Genomic DNA, 16,608 nt, shown 5'->3' with positions numbered 1-16,608 from the left:
GGTTCCTTAATGTGGGGCACACTTTCTTGGAAAGGGATGGAACGTGACTCTTTGCATGGTTCAATAGTGTGAAAACACTGTAAGTAAATGACCGTAGTTCCTATACTTCATGCAACACAAAAGCATCAGTTGAATAGGCAAATTCTGCTTATGTTATTTACATTGATAAAAGAATGCTTTCAGCTGTGGCAATTAGAAAACTGTTAATAGAAATCCTAGATAACTAACCTGCTAAACAACAGGATACAGGATGTAGGCCCTTAGGCACAAAGGGTAGAGGCAAATCACGAAGCCCTTCAGACTTGCCATCTCCGTCTAGCTTAATTCAGAATAGTCATTTGTGGAGGAAATGATCATATAGAGCTCTTCTGGGGTACTTTCAGGGATGCTGTCTACCAGATACACAGTGTTAGCCAAATTCTGTTTTCAATTAACTCTTATGGGGCACATCCTGTGTGTCAGACTCAAGTTACAAAGCTGAATGAAGCTTCCCTCTGCCTTCCAGCAGCTTAATGGCCACTGGAGAGAGAGTATAAACGGATTCAATCCAATACAGGTTCTGTGGGGGTGTGGTGACAGACAAAGATGGAAAGCTAGATTGGAGCCAGATTATGGGGGATTTTAAACAGCTCTGTTTTTTAGGGACACTCTCATAGCAATATTGCTGATACTCATCTTTGTGACTCACAGGGGCTTGAGGGATAGGAATAACAAAAGCAAGATAGATCATGAGACGATCATGCATATATTAAGTTGTCCAAGAGCTAAGTGTCGAGGGTGGTCTCTCCCCTCAGAAAAACGTTTACTCCATTTGTACGCTGCCATTTTCTTCATGGCATTATCCCCATAAACTTGGACTAACATGTCCCTGATTTCACTTCCACTCTTGCCAAGTTTAACAAGAAATGTAATGTTTGTTCATTGCTCTAATTCAAGCTCAGACATTCTCAGGACGGTACACAAAATCATGCAACAACAATAACGAATGCCACTCAGCAAGACACCGCCACACGTCGACACAGACACAGCTGTGAGACACTGATATACCAAGGTTATGAAACCTTACTGAGCTGTTTGTACAGTGCTGCCAATGTAAGTGCACTGTGGCAAGTTCTCGAACTTAATTGTCAGACTTCATACATACCTATAATAAAGTTTAATTTATAAATTTATATACAGTGGGGGATTGACAACACTAACTAATAATAACATAAAACAATTATAAAAATATACTGTAATAGAAGTTCTGTGAATGTGGTCTCTCTTTCTCTGTCTGATAACCGATCTGATAACTGGGGTGGCTGCAAAGTGACTCATGGGCAGGTAGACAAAGGGAGATGGTGGACAAAAGGTGATTTATGTCCTGGAATGGTGTTAGATTTCATCGCATTGCTCAGAATGGTGCACAAGTTAAAACTTATGAACTGTGTATTTCTGGAGTTTTCCATTTAATATTTTTGGAGTGTGGTGGACTGTGGTTAACTGAAACCACGGAAAGCAAAACTGTGGATAAGGAGGGGCTACTGTATCAGATAAGATTCTGAGGCTCTTTGCTGGAGAACTGAGTAGATGGGGACTTTAATTTCAACCCCTGTGTTATTATTGCTTCTATATCCTTGTGTTGTAATTGTTGCTTTACCTAACGAAGCTCATTAAAGGCAGGGGTTCTCTCTTTAGTGTCTGTATTTCAGGACAGAACAATGCATAGTCATACCATTTCCCCGACAGTAAGACCTAGCTGGGCAGTCAACTCCCATGTGTCTTGGAGCAAAAATTAATAAGACCCGGTCTTATAGTATATTATATTATATACGACCCGGTCTTATATTATATTAAAATAATACTGGGTCTTATATTAATTTCTACTCCAAAAAATGCATTAGAGCTGATAGTCCGGCTAGGTCTTATTTTCAGGGAAACACTGTAGCAGACACTAATTTTTCTCAAACCTTATATTCTTATAGACATTTTTGGAATCACGTTTATTCACACACACACAAAAAATGGTCTGCAGTAGGCAGAATAATGTGCCCACATTATTGTTCTTCTCCTAATCCCTAGGGCCTGAACGTATGTTATATTATATGGCAAAGGGGAATTAAGATGTCGGGTGGAATTAAGGTTTTTAACCAGCTGAAAAATAGGGAGATTACCTTGGATTATCTAGGTGGATCCAATTTGGACCCAATCACAGGGATCCTTAAATATGGAAGAGGGAGAAGAGAAACCAATGTCAGAGCGATGCTATGTGAGAAAGTCTTGACTAGCAGTTGCTGCTTTGGAGATGGAAGGGGCCTCAAGTCAAGGAATATGGGGAGCCTCCTTCAGAAGCAAGGAAAAAGCAAGGGAACAGACTCTCCCCTAGAGTCTCCAGAAAGGAACACAGCCCTACAGACACATTGATTTCAACCCAGAGAGACCCACGTCAGATTTCTGATCCCCAGAACTGTAAGATCATACATTTCTGTTGTTTTATGCCACTTTGTGACCATTTGTTACAGTGGCAATAGAGAACGAAAGCAGTCAGTATTAAAAGGCAGACAGGAAGCTAACTCTCACCTCTTAAATCCCTAATCACAGAATATGCTTTAGCCTTTTGCCTCGCCGGGTAATTCTTTATGAAGCAGTTTCCTTCTCTAGAGGATATGAACCCACATTGGCTCCTATAACTGTTTATACCTGGGCTAGTCTAGCATCGTCTTTTCAAGGCAAGTTGTTAAATGAACTGGAACACAAAGTAATGTTGTGTTGGCTCTAGGGGGAAAAATGTGTATAGTATGACTGAATGGTGGCACCAATACTTCCTCAGAATTCCATAGTAAGTCTGTGCTTGGTTCTAGTAATGTTTGTTCTGGATGGTTACAAGAAGGAACCACTGAAGGTAAAGTAACTGTCATTTAAAAAACCTCAAAGTATATAAAATTGGAGACTTTGCATTGGGGCTAGAATTAACTTTATAAAGATCTCCTCTGTGTTAATACACTTACACATATTATTATTATTATTATTATTATTATTATTGTTGTTATTAGTAGTCAAATATGTTTGGGAGTGGAGAGTATTTTCCTTACGGCTGTTTTCAGCATCTTTATAATGAATCGTGAAATTAAAACACATTAGGTTCTAAGCAAGATAGAAAGATCCCTCTAGCATATCCCATAGTAAATTTCTCTCCAATTTTTAATTTCTCCAATTTATAGAACATTCGGGCAATGCATTTAATTGAAAAATGACTAAGGTGAAAAGCTAGCGTTCTGTTTTTGGTTTGTTTGTTTTTTTTTTTCTTTTATTTAAGATCACTTGAAAAAATAAACCAAATACTTCTCTGCTGTTTAGAGGTCTTTTACCTACTTAATAAAAATAATAAGTTGATCCATTGATATGGCAACCTAAACTATGTTTTGAAAGGGAAAATACTCTCAGTGCCCATACTTTTCCATCTCTACCAGTCAGAGATATTTGGTGGCAAATAATAGAACCTATCTCTAGCCAATTTAAGCAAAAAAATGTATTTACTCGTAGGTAGTGAAGGAGCTCATAAAATTAAGGTAAAAATTAAGTAATTAAACTTTGAAAAGGATAAGAATCTGGGAACACTCTAGATCTAGTCTCTAGGAATTAGTGACTTTTTTTTTTTTAAGAGCATGTCATTGGAATGAAATGACGAGCTATTTTCCATCCTTCCATCATTGGACAGATTCTTGGGAGAGTTGGCCTGACCTACCACCCCTAAGCCAGGGGAGGATGGATGGTTGATAGCACAGCTAAGGCCCCATGCAGTGGGAAGGGAGTTTGTTCCTTGGAAGAAAACCAAGGTGCTGTTAGAAGAGGAAGAGGGGAGGTGATTATGGGGAGTGAAGAACAGAAGACCTGCATTTCAGTGTTCCTTTGTAAAAAACTGGCGTTTCAAGAAACTAATGAGAATATTTCATTAGAAGTAAACCTTTGCATAGATTGTCAAAACAGGAAGATTTTAGTTGAGTTGAGTTGAAGTGAAAGAAAGGAAGAGAGAGAAGAAGGAAGAGAGGAAGGAAGAAGGAAACAAGGAAGGAAAGAAGGGAAGGAAAGGCAAAAAATTGAGTCTAAACTGAAATGTAACAAATATTCCTTTTTTTTTTATTTGCCTATGCCTATGAGATTTGATTTCTGAGAATGATTGCAGTGAAATTCTTGGGGTTTAAAGAAAATCTTCCATCTAAAAAGAAATACAACATGATTAAACAAAAATACCCCCATACTTTCAGTAACAAGCTTGATCCTGTACTAAAGAGAAAGATAATGAATGGACCCTCCTCGGTATTCTTCCTCAAGCCCCCATTGGGATAAAGTTCATATATTCACAAATGTTGTATTTGGCCCAATCCCCTCATAGGAAGCCTGATTTCACCATGCAAAGGCTGAGTTTGTTAGGTTGCTCTTGGTTCTTGGTGCCAGACATCAAGCTTTACACTTGACTTTTGTCTTCTTAAAAGCTTAGGATTTTAACTGACACAAATTAACTGTTGAGTCAAGTTCATGCAAGCATTTGTAATTATTACTGTAAGTTAAGTATATGTGTAGAAGCACCTCCTTTGTGCTCACAGAAAGAAAAATCATGGGTCTGGTATTAAATATACACAAATTTTTGTTCCATGAGATAAGGACAATTATTTTTCCACTGCACTTAGAGTGCTTCTGTCAATCTTGCTGCCCTTGCTTTGGCACCAGTCCCAGCGCCTTCCATACAGGAAAAAGGGAAATAACTTTGAAATCCAAAACTGTGACCTCATGCTTCTTTCTTTCTTAACTAGCATTTCTTCTTTTCAGTGTTTTTCGCCCTAAAGGCAAAAGCGTAAAGAAAAAGTGACATTTGTGTCCAACTAAGATTTTCTTTGAATGATTGTGAGAGCATTTATGCTTCTATAGGCAAGAGGTGTGGTCCATTGGTAAAAGAAAATGGCGGTATTGTTCAATGGAAGCTAGTGTCACTCTGGGTTCTGGAGCACACTTATGCTCTCTGAGCGTGACCTGTGTGGTCAGAGCATCATCAATACTGTCCTCGTTATTTTCTCCTGGAGGCTCCTAAGGCTAGCCATCCACCCAAAAAACTGTTGCAGGGTATAAACTCAGACCAGGTCAAAGAACAATAGCCTGGCTAGAAAATGCTGCAAAGATGTCTAATCTTTAACCTAGGAAACCTGAATGGTGTTAACGTCTTTGTTCTCCTTGAGATGTCAGCACACCTGGGGTGCTGACAGAATTGGCTGACCCTCTTGGAACTACCGAGACTGAATCCTCCACCCTACTTGCACTTTTCCATTTGACGGCTAGTTCTCAGGCATGCCAGCTTTCTTTCACCAGTGCTTTCATGTAGAACTTTGCAATAAGCTTGCCCGATGATGTCTATCAGCCCACTGACAAGATTTGGCTCAGAAACTGGATATATTGTCTACATTTTTAAATTCTTATTTTCAGTCTTCTGCCTCAAGTAATAAAAACCTATCTATAGATAGATTTTCTCCCCAATTTCCAGACTAAGCAAAATAGTAACCGTTTCTCTGTTTACCCAAATGTTCAGTTAGCCACCTTCCTCTTCTATGTTAAACTAGTTTTTATGATACACCTTATTTTCCCATAAACCAGAGAAATGTGAACTCTTTCTTCCATTCCTGTCAAACTGAGAATGGGAAACCAAAGTTTTTGTTTTGCTTGACTGGCATTCACTACTGAGCGGTAGTAAAGGGCTCTAGAAAGAGAATTCTACTCAAGGTTATGTCCTTCAGTGCTGACTGATTTCTGATGAGTGGATGGTCTATAGAGGAATAAATTGCTCATTCATCCAGCTCAATGAAAGGTGACTTCTTTATGGGATCTTCTCCCAAAGGAACAGAATTTCATTTGGGGTCAGAGATTGTCATTCACCAACGTGTGAACTTGGGAAAATCTCTGAGCTTCTCCTTACTTCCATTTTATGTAACATTGGGATACCAATGTATTTTTATGAGGATTAAATGAGCTTTGGAGGTCACCCATACATGAAGGAAGAGGGAAGAGGAACAAATATTTATTGATGTGCTGTTATAATGCATTTTAGCCATTATCCTATTTAATGTTGTCGTTTATCATGTGCAGAAAGTATTGCTGTCACCTTTTTTAGAAATAAGGCTTTGGTGCAACAACATGGATGGACCTAAAGGGTATTATGCTAAGTAAAATAAGTCAGACAGAGAAAGACAAATATCATATGATATCACTTATATGTGGAATCTAAAGAACAAAGTAAATGAACAAACAAAACAGAAAGAGACTTAGAAACAGAGAAGAAACTGATGGTAGCCATGGCGGGGGTGGGGGGAGCTAGAGGGTTGGGGGAGGTTGGGGGATTCGTGAAAAAGGTGAAGGGATTAAGAAGTACAAATTTGCAGTTACAAAATAGTCATGGGGATGTAAAGTGCAGCATAGAGAATATAGTCAATAATGTTGCAACAAATATGGTTAGTGTCAGGTGGGTACTAAACTTCTCACAGGGATCACTTTGTAAGTTCTATAAGTGTCTAATCATAGGCTGTACACCTGAAACTAATATAAAATGATATTGAATGTCAACTGTAACTTAAAAAAATAATTAAAAAAATAAGGCTTTGGAAGAAACAAAGCCTTGCTCAAGTCACTTTCTTAAGATTATTTATCTAATAAGTGACACAACTGAGAATCAAACTGATATCCAAACCCCGTATTATACGAGATACTGATTAAGGAGAATAGTTGTTTTCTTCTCCCACGCTCTGTTTCCTAAAGTGAGAAAGAAAGGCTGGGCGTAAAAGTGGTAATAAGAGCAAACTTTTCTGTTAAGTTTTAGGTTTTTTTCCCCCAAGCTAATTTAGATATTATATAATAAAAGTCTTCTCACTAAAGTATTTCTTTTTAAATTCTGTAACATATTAGTAGAGTTTCAAAAATATGTTTTTAAATTTGAATGACTTAAACAAAAAAACCCCACATAGATCTATTAATTTTGTGAACTATCAGAAAAGATTAAACATCCTGGGATGATTTATGACCATGTGCTTTGTATAATTCTGTAACGTATAAATCAGCTACACTTGAATAATAAATCAAAGTTTATAAAATTATCTTTTATTTGGTTCTTTTTTATTTGGTCCTTTACAATCTCTTTCTCAAATGTTTTTAAATGATATCTTATTACTATAATATGTTCATAATAGCCTTCTTAAATGACCTTATGATAAGAGATATTGGATTACTAAAGTGAAAAATCTGAAGCCATGAAACAAGTCCCTGTAGAGTAGATTATAAAAGCTCAGATGTTCCAAGAAGAAAAATTTATCCTTATAACATAATGACAGCATTTTACAAGATTGGCTCCAATTTTTAAACCAGACTAGAGTATTAAATTCTAACCCTAAGTCACAGTTCTTTGTCATAAGGTCAGTACTATTTAACAAATGCTTACCTCTTGAGTAAGAAACAAATGCTCTTAAACTAGTGTTATTTTGCCAACAAGTAACGCATTAATGGGGTTGTAGAAAGAACACATTTTGAAGCTGAAGAAGTCTTATATATTTTGATTACTTTGACTTTTTAATTTAACAAATGGAAGCTTAAATGTTTCAACATTTCAACATTTTTTTGTTTTTCCTTTTCAGTGGCTTCACCGACACGGTTAAGATATAACGTATTATCTCATGATAGTATACAGATTTCATGGAAGGCTCCAAGAGGAAAATTTGGTGGATACAAACTTCTTGTGTCTCCAGCTTCAGGTAAAAACAGTCAGAGTTTAGCAACATTTACACATAGGTAACTAAAAATGTATAGGATTTTTTGTTGTTGTTTGTTTTTAAGTATTTGAGCTTGAAATCTTACCTTCGAATCCAGGAAATAATGGTCCCAAAGTCTAAAGATCCATAATTCTCCTCAGGTGAAATTTCTAGATTATCAAAAATTCTCACTACCTCCATTTCAACATAGGAGAATACTTTTGGTCTAAAGACACTTAAAAAAATACAGTACATCTGGATGGCCAACATCTGTTACTAGTTGAGTAAATTATGATTAATTAAGTTGATGGACTATTATTCAGTGATACTACATTAAAATTATGAAAGCTAAGTAGACATTGTGAAAATAAGTGATAAATTAAAGCAGGAAAAGCAAAAGTTAAATTTATTCGTCATGAAGAGAAAGCAGTTATATAAAAAATATGCTCTTTAGTATATCCCTCAGGTGTCATTTCTTCTAGGGTCCATTTTCACAGTGTATGTAATAAATGCTTAATAATAGCATATTTGCATAATATGTACTTATATAAATATAATAATTGTTTCTCTTTGTTGGTAATAAAGATAGTTATATGGACGGAACTGGACTCCTTTCTATTGCAAGCTTTTTCCCAACTCATAAAATGATGCTCTGTTTTTCCTAAGTAGGGGCCTGTTATCTTGTAGTAGATTTAAAATCTCAAACAAAACAAGCAGATGTAACACCTCATTCCTTGCTTGGTCACTAAAAAGGGACCTTCTTTTATGAATAGATGTTATGCATACTCTTCTTAGAATGACTTCTGGTTTATTGCTCCCAGAGGCTAACTTTTCCCATTTTGACCTACAGAAGGGACTCACTTGTGGAAAGCAGTCTTTTCTTCTGTTTGGTTCAGAATTTTCATTTTTGGAACACGGCCCAATTTTGAAATAACTTTGACTTTTAAAAATACAGTTTGTTTTCTAAAAGAAGCCATGCTGAGAAATTTAAGTTTAAGAGATTCTTGAGCAATATTATGACATTACAGGTCAAAATATAAATTTCTGAAGCGTGGTACCTCTGAGAATTCCCCATGTTGGATCTTGAAAGGGAATTTTTCTCTCTCCAGGTCATCAGTGTTTTAACTTTTCCTGATTAATTGCTGATAACACCAATCTGTTAAGTATATCAAGCAGGTGTCATTGAGGAATCTTAGAATCTTAAAAGTGACATGGGTGGGCTTTAAACCAAACCTCAGCCTGACTCTTCAATTCCCTCTGCCACCACACATCTAAAGAGTAGACCTCCAGCTCTTGCTTCCATACCTCTAGTGACAAAATAAAAAATGAGGAGGAAAGCAAGTTAGTTCTTTATGAATACTGGATGTGTTTTCCCCAGTGACCCTGTGTCCTTCCTGCAGTGGCCCAAACTAATAAGTCAGCCTTGACACTCTGGTATCTACTTGATCAAACATAAAACAAATCGAGTAAATAGAAAGAGTAATAAGTACATCGAAACACACAGTGTTTGTAGACATTTTAGCACTATATGACATGTTCCAAGTGTTGTTTATACTAGTCTTTCCCAAAACATGTTCCACGATATCCTTCAGGATACTAATAGCTATTACACAACCAAATTGTTTAATGGTCAAATAAATTTGAGAAGTACCATTTTAAACAGAGTTTAAAGCTTTTTTTATTGCAGGATTCTCAATGCCTTTAAAGTAATACACCCTACGCCTCTCAGAGAGGGATTCTCATACAGTTTTCTAAGGATTTTTTTTTTTTCATTTAGTGAAACACACATTATGAAAGATTAAATTGATGCACTTTGTCATAAATGAATTTTAAATGATAAAAGTTTGTTAAACCAGATTTAAATCTTGGACACAAATGCATTTAAGGAAATGGGTTTTGGCAAGAGAAAGGCTCAGTTCTGCTGTCTAGTGGCAGAAGGCATGGATGGTACCATCAAATTTCAGACTTAAAGTCGTCAATTTTATTAGAATATGATTAAAATGTAATCTGTGTTCTGTTCTGTTTTATTAGTTCAGCAAATTTCAGACCCTTTTTGTAGTTACTACTAGAAGGGCAGACATTTTAAATTAATTTCGCTTTCCCTGACATAGTAATCAGTGCCAGAAATTGGAGAAGAAAGGTATAGTTGGAATTTTGTATAAAAGATTGAGTATTTAATCAACAGCATTTTCAGGAAAGCCTTAGATGTCAGTCTAATTTGATGGGGAGATAATGGGAGTTTGAAATCTTTTCATGAACCAAGCTAACTTTTAAGTAGCCAGGTAATGAGTGGTTCCTTCAACGTCCTGAGTCAGTAATACTCAAGTTTAAGACAAGTAAATTGCTCACGCTTCAGAGACGCTTTGACTGACTTTAGAAAGGCCATAAGAAAAATTCCAGTGTAGATAAGTACATTCAGTCTGCCCATATCTTTCCCTTCACTTTGAAGTGGAATTCTTTCCTCGAAGAGTATATCTGATGTTGAGGACTTACTGTCTTTTAATCTGGTACTGTGGTTTTCTCTAGTGTATAAAAACAATAGTATGTTATGATGAAAGATTTTTGTGAATGTGTTATTTATCTAACTTAGACAACTGTTTGTCTAATGCAAAGAGTACAACTGCGAATGAAAATGAAAAGCATATTACAATTAAGTGCTATGCACATATGTACCATGAGATATATCTTCTTAAATGTCTTCACCTTTTAAAATGATTCCTGGTTAATAAAATTTCTTAATGTACACAGTTAACCTATTTCTTAAACTGATATATCTTTCTGTTTTATTGTAGGTGGAAAAACCAATCAATTGAATCTTCAGAACACTGCAACTAAAGCAATTATTCAAGGTCTTATGCCAGACCAGAATTACACAGTTCAAATTATTGCATACAATAAAGACAAAGAAAGCAAGCCAGCCCAAGGTCAATTCAGAAGTACGTATTTATAGGTCTTAAAGTGCCACCAAGGGACCCTATCTCAACTCTGAATTTGAGTCTGTGGTAAATACTGTAACAGTTAAAATCCTAGATTGTTTAGATTTGAAGAGATCCTTTAAAAGACTTTAGTACAATCTTCCATGAGTTCCTTCTATCACTAGTACTCTTCTGCTTCTCCCTTAACCCATTTCACTGCACTCTTATTTATCCTTTAAGTTTTAATTTTCAAATGCTCTCCCTGGCGCTGTCCCCTAAACCTTACCCAGACATCTCATCTACCTGGCACATAGTAGGTGCTCAATAAATACTTAACAGATGACTGAGTGGATGATACCTGTATCTTTTCTATAGTATCCCTAGCAAGTGCCAACCTAGCCTCCACAAGACCAACAAGATATGTAACTATGTAACAAGATATTGAACTCTTTCCAGTATTTAATCAGTTGACATTTATGGTCAGCCTCTTATGTGCCAGTACCCATGACAAACAGATCTGTGAACAAATACAACATGGTAAGTACTAGAGAGAGAGGGAGAGAGATTCAGTAGTCTGTGAAAGGGGCTGCTCTCTCTGCTCCAATAATGGGCTGCGAAGAGCATGGATGGGGGTTGGCATCATATTTGAGCCAGTTCTCAAATAGTAAGTTGGGTAGACAGAGAAAGGGAGGGTTACCTAGAGACATTCTAAGCAGGAGAAAAAGCTTCAGTCCAGACTAAAAGCCCAGGCTGCACTGTTTCTTTGGACAGCTTTTCCTTATATTGAGTTTAAAAGTTGTTCACACAGGCCCTGATTCTTCTGCCTTCAGGAAATAGTCATTTATTTATTTATTCAAAAAATATATATATTGCATGACTACTAAATGTCAGGACTTCTTCTAGGTACTGGGACATGACAGATCCCTGCCCCTATGGACCTTATATTCTAGTCACCAGAGAAATTATACAGCAACTCCCTCTTCCTGGAGATGGCCTGTCAAATGTGGAGGGCAGAGTTTTGAGTATCATGAATGCAACAGAGGAAGCCTACCATGGTTAATTTTCTGTGTTACTTCATTGTTAAGATAGACACTTAAAAAAAGAAAGCCAAACTTATTATTAAGGGCAATTTTAAACATAATTTAAAAAATCAGCGGAATAGTACAATGAACCCCTAAGTATCCATCACTCGCTTCAACAATTAGCCATTCATGACCAGTCTTGTTTCATCTATTACCCCACCCCCCAAGTTATTTTGAAGCAAATCCTAGGCATCATTTCAAGTAAGAATAGCTTTTTACATCCTGCCGCTAAGTTGAATCCACAAATCTGGGAGGCTGTGGGTTCTAACACTATGCGTGCAGCACTGTTCTATTTGGATTTTCTCTCTCTCCTTTTTTTTTTCTTCCCCTTTTAAGTAACGTTTTATGAGACATAGTTTGTGACTTTTTTTCTAAATTAAAAAAACAAGTTTGTTAACTTGCTACCTCTGGAAACTTCCAAACAAAAGACATTTGGTAAACCTACCTGTCAGCAGGACACACACATGTTTTACATGTTACATTCTTTTGAGATTTGCATTTTCTGGAAGTTCAGGAAAAGGTTTTTTAATGTTATTTTCAATATAAATCAGCCTTCTGTCTCATTTTATTGGCACTGGGCTTCAGTTGCTGGCCTCTGACATTCCTACATGAATAAGCAACATGACTTATCTTTAACTTTGTGAGAAACAGGAAAAGGGACAAGGAAAAATGATTCATTTTACAATACTCTAAAGGTATTGTGATCGATGATTTCAAATATTCCACTGACTGAGCAGCCTAAGAAACACAGGTAGCGTTTAAAAGCTTTCCCAACAGCTATTTTCTCAAAAGACTTAAGCACATGCTGTTGTCTTCAGATTACTAAACTCTGCTGAAATAATCTTAGTGAAACAGTCTAACTGGTTAGTTGGATAAATTGTACGTAAGTATATATTTTTTCAGCTACGTTGTTTTTATTGGCAAGATAGAGGGATTAGTTCTTCCCATATAACTGTTTGTAAGAATAAAATTAAAATAACTTTGTTTGGGTGGCTTCCTTTCCCATTTGGCACTTCAGTTATATTTTTGCTCCCTGTGCGATGGGGCTAAAGCCTGGTCTCCCTTTTTTGGGAAACGTTCGTGGTTGGAGCCAGGAAAATGATGATCCAGACAAATCTTGTGGATATAGGTTTCCAATTGTGTAGGTATTTGAATTCTTCATAAATCCATCTTCTGATACACTGGGAAGCATAAGAAACAGTCTTTGGGATTTGAAGACAGAAAGACATGTCTGATCTGCTGGATATTATGATTCCAAATCTGGTGTGTGCATTTGGTCAAGGAACTCAGTCACATCCAGCCTCAAGTCCCTCATCTGCAAATGGGGATGATGACATGTGCCTGTTACTGCCTCGATTAGCTCTCTTCAGCACATAGTAGGGGCACAGTAGCTACTGTTACTAGGGTTAGTGCCACTTTGCTTGTGACAGTTTTCTAACTGATTTTGTCCCTGCGCGAGAGGGACAGCAGCTCGGTGTGACATATGTGTTACATCTTATATGTGACCTAGTGGCTGAGTTCAAGGGGGTTGTTATTTATTCTTTTTCATTTGGAGACCGATCAATGGCCCTATTTTGGCACACTTTCTTTTCAGCCACCATTTTCCTTTTTAGAATAACATTTTGTTAATCTCTTCCGGCAAAATCTTGCTCGTCTTTCAAAGTCAGGCTGAAGTGTTATTTTCCCAGAGAAATTTCCCCGAGTCTTTAAAATTATTCTTTCTCAGATCTATTTCTACTTTTAGCACCACTCAACACAATTTTTTTTTTTCATATTAAAGTTGTAGACATTTTTCTTTTCCCCAGAATGTAAGCAGTTTGAGGCCACGGCCTATGTGTGGGTGGGATTGAAGGTGTCTATTTGGAAATTATCCATGGAAGGGTGAGAATTAAAATTATAGGATGATAAAATTATAGGTGGGGCTTACAGAGATGCAAGGCAATTTGATATATGATCACATTTCAGGAAGAGAAGCAGAAAAAGAGCTCAAAGAATGAGAATGTAAAGGAGGGGTCAGAGGAATACAAGAAAACCCAGGATAATACCTTTATAAAACCTGAGAAAGAAAATAATTTAAAGAAGGGGGTGTTCCATATGACATAGCACTTCCACACCTGAGTATTTGTCTGTAGAAAATGAAAACAGTAATTTGAAAAGATATCTGCACCCCTATATTCATTGCAGTATTATTTATAATAACCAAGATGTGGAAGCAACCTAAGTGCTCATTGGTAGATGAATGGATAAAGAAGATATGACACACACACTGGAATATTACTCAGCCATAAAAAAGGCTGAAATCTTGCTATTTGTGGCAACATGGATGGATCTAGAGGGTATTATACTAGGTGAAATCAGTCAGAAAGAGAAAAACAAATACTGTATGGTTTCATTTATGTGTGGACTCAAAAAAAAAAAACAACGCAAATGAACAAACAAAACAAAACAGAAACGGACTCAAAAATACAGAGAACAAATTGGTGGTTGCGAGAGGGGAGGAGGGTGAGGTGAAGGGGAAAAAGAGGTACAAACTCCCAGTTATAAAACAAATAAGTGACAGGGGTGTAATGTACACCACAGGAAATATAGTCAATGATATTGTGATAATTTTGTATGGTGACAGATGGTTACTAAGCTTATTATGGTGATCACATTGTGAGGCGCATAAATGTCAAAACTCTATGTTGTACACCTAAAACTAATGTAATGTATGTCAACTATACTTTAATAAAAAATTAATTAATTACAAAAATAAAGAAGGGGGTGTTCCAAAGTGCCCAAGGCTTATAAAGAAGTCAGAGAATGAAGTCTGAAAAAAATGAATTTAGAAAATTAGAAGGTCCGTGAGAATAACAGGATCAAGACATCTTACATTCATTATTTTTATTTTTAATCTTGGAATGTAGTTTCTAGGTACTAGAAAGCTAAGGAAAGTTTCTAAGAAAAGGAATACTAGAACTGCAGAGACACCACATTGGCAGCTGACAAATCTCAAAACACTTTTGTAGAGGAGGAGACGGTAAAGACAAGAGTAATGGAATAATATGTTAGAGAAGGCAGGAAGGGTGTTTCAGAGGAAAGGGTGTTTCCCCTGCATAGCTTACCCTCCAACAAATTTGCTGATTTCCGTGAAGTAAATGCAACAGTTAAATGAAATATCTTGCCACGGGGATCACTTCTGCCTATTCACAGGGCATTTTATTTGTGCAGAGACTATAGCTAGTTTGGTGGGGGTCTTAACTGACTCACACAATGTAAGGTACTCAGCAATAGGAGGAAAGCTGCTGTGGCTTTTTGAGCAGTAGGAATTAAAGCTAATGGAATACATTGGTATGAATGAATTAAAAGATCAAGGAGCATTCTGGGTCCCTGAATATTTCCTAATGAAAGTGACAAAGAAATTCTACTATTTATTCATAGGGAAACATTTTTTTAAGTTTGAAAGAAAAATAGCATGGGGTTCTCCACCTTCTATTACAGATAAACTAACTCCAAATGAGGATATTCACCGCTAAGATGTTTTTAGAGTAGAGGACAACTCAGGCCTTGTCAGAGACCCAAAGCTGTGGTTTGAATCCTGTGCCAACACTTTCTGGCTTTATGAGATATTTTTTAGTTGCTTAGCCTCCTTAGTTCCCTCACGTATGAAATCATGTCTGTTTTCTAGCAGATTTGAAAGCTTAAATTTATTTGATTCATCTGCCCATAGTGAGTCCTCGATCAAAGTAATTCCTTAAGTGTTCCACACCTTCCCATGATAAGGGTGAAAGAAAATAGCAGTTCTAGTCTTTGGAGATGAGATTCTACCACGGAGCTAATTTCTACTTAGTACTCTCAATACTTGCAAGGGTTTTAGTAATACGCATTGAATATTTTCTTTCTTTTTTTTTTTAATTAATTTTATTGGGGTGACAATTGTTAGTAAATTTACATAGATTTCAGGTGTACAATTCTGTATTACATCGTCTATAAATCCCATTGTGTGTTCACCACCCAGAGTCAGTTCTCCTTCCATCACCATATATTTGATCCCCTTTACCCTCATCACCCACCCCCCACCCCCTTACCCTCTGGTAACCAAAAAGAACAAGACAAACAAATGAGAAACAAAAACTCATAGACACAGACAATAATTTAGTGAATATTTTCTTTTAGTCTTTAACATAACATGCTACTCTATTTCTACTTTTCTTCCAGTTAAAGATTTGGAAAAAAGAAAGGATCCAAAACCCAGAGTCAAGGCTGTGGACAAAGGAAATGGGAATAAACCATCTGTACCAGAAGGTCAGATTTTTTTTGTTTGTTTGTTTGCTTATTTTGGGGGTTGAATTGTTTTAACACAGGCACTACACACATATGTGACTGTTAGTCCCATCAGAAGAGTACGGATCTAATGGGCGAATCTCCCTTATCCCCATTTCACTCCTTCTTCCTTCCTCACACATATAAATTGTCAACACTTCCTTCCCTGTGCCTTATTCTCCCGTATTCAATACATCACCAAGTTCTAGTGAATTGCTTTGCAATTGAAATGCTGACACAATCTATTCATTTCTTTCCATGTCTATTGCCAATACTCAGCTAAGCTTCCATTTCTTTCTTGCCATACAGTTATTATTTATTAGCAAAATCTCAATTGGTTCTTTACCCAGAAATTAGAGCAACCTTTTCAAGATAAATCTGACCCTATACTATGCCCACACACACGTTAAAACCCCTTCAGTAGCTCTTAGGATGGAGGCTAGAATCCTCAGCAAGACCTCTCTCGTAACCTACCTACCTTCCGCACCTTCCTCATCGATTTGCCCACTGGCCTCCTCTCTGGTCCTTTAGAGGCCATGGTCTTTCCCA

The 16,608-nt window shown here is 36.8% G+C and overlaps 1 protein-coding gene across 3 annotated transcripts in view; it reads left to right on the top strand.

Moving 5' to 3' along the window:
* Positions 1-16,608, top strand: part of COL14A1 (collagen type XIV alpha 1 chain) — a 202,731-nt gene that overhangs the window by 22,577 nt on the left and 163,546 nt on the right. For all 3 annotated transcript variants that reach the window (XM_081070910.1, XM_081070912.1, XM_081070911.1), the window contains exons 3-5: positions 7,647-7,763; positions 10,553-10,696; positions 15,955-16,041. In XM_081070910.1, coding sequence (XP_080927036.1) covers positions 7,647-7,763; positions 10,553-10,696; positions 15,955-16,041 — 348 coding nt within the window. The remainder of the gene's footprint in view (positions 1-7,646; positions 7,764-10,552; positions 10,697-15,954; positions 16,042-16,608) is intronic.

Source organism: Rhinolophus hipposideros (genome assembly GCF_964194185.1).
Source record: "Rhinolophus hipposideros genome assembly, chromosome: 13".
Classification (NCBI taxonomy): domain Eukaryota; kingdom Metazoa; phylum Chordata; class Mammalia; order Chiroptera; family Rhinolophidae; genus Rhinolophus; species Rhinolophus hipposideros.
Note: the sequence above shows the minus strand (reverse complement) of the source record. Positions and strands in the feature narration are given on the sequence as shown.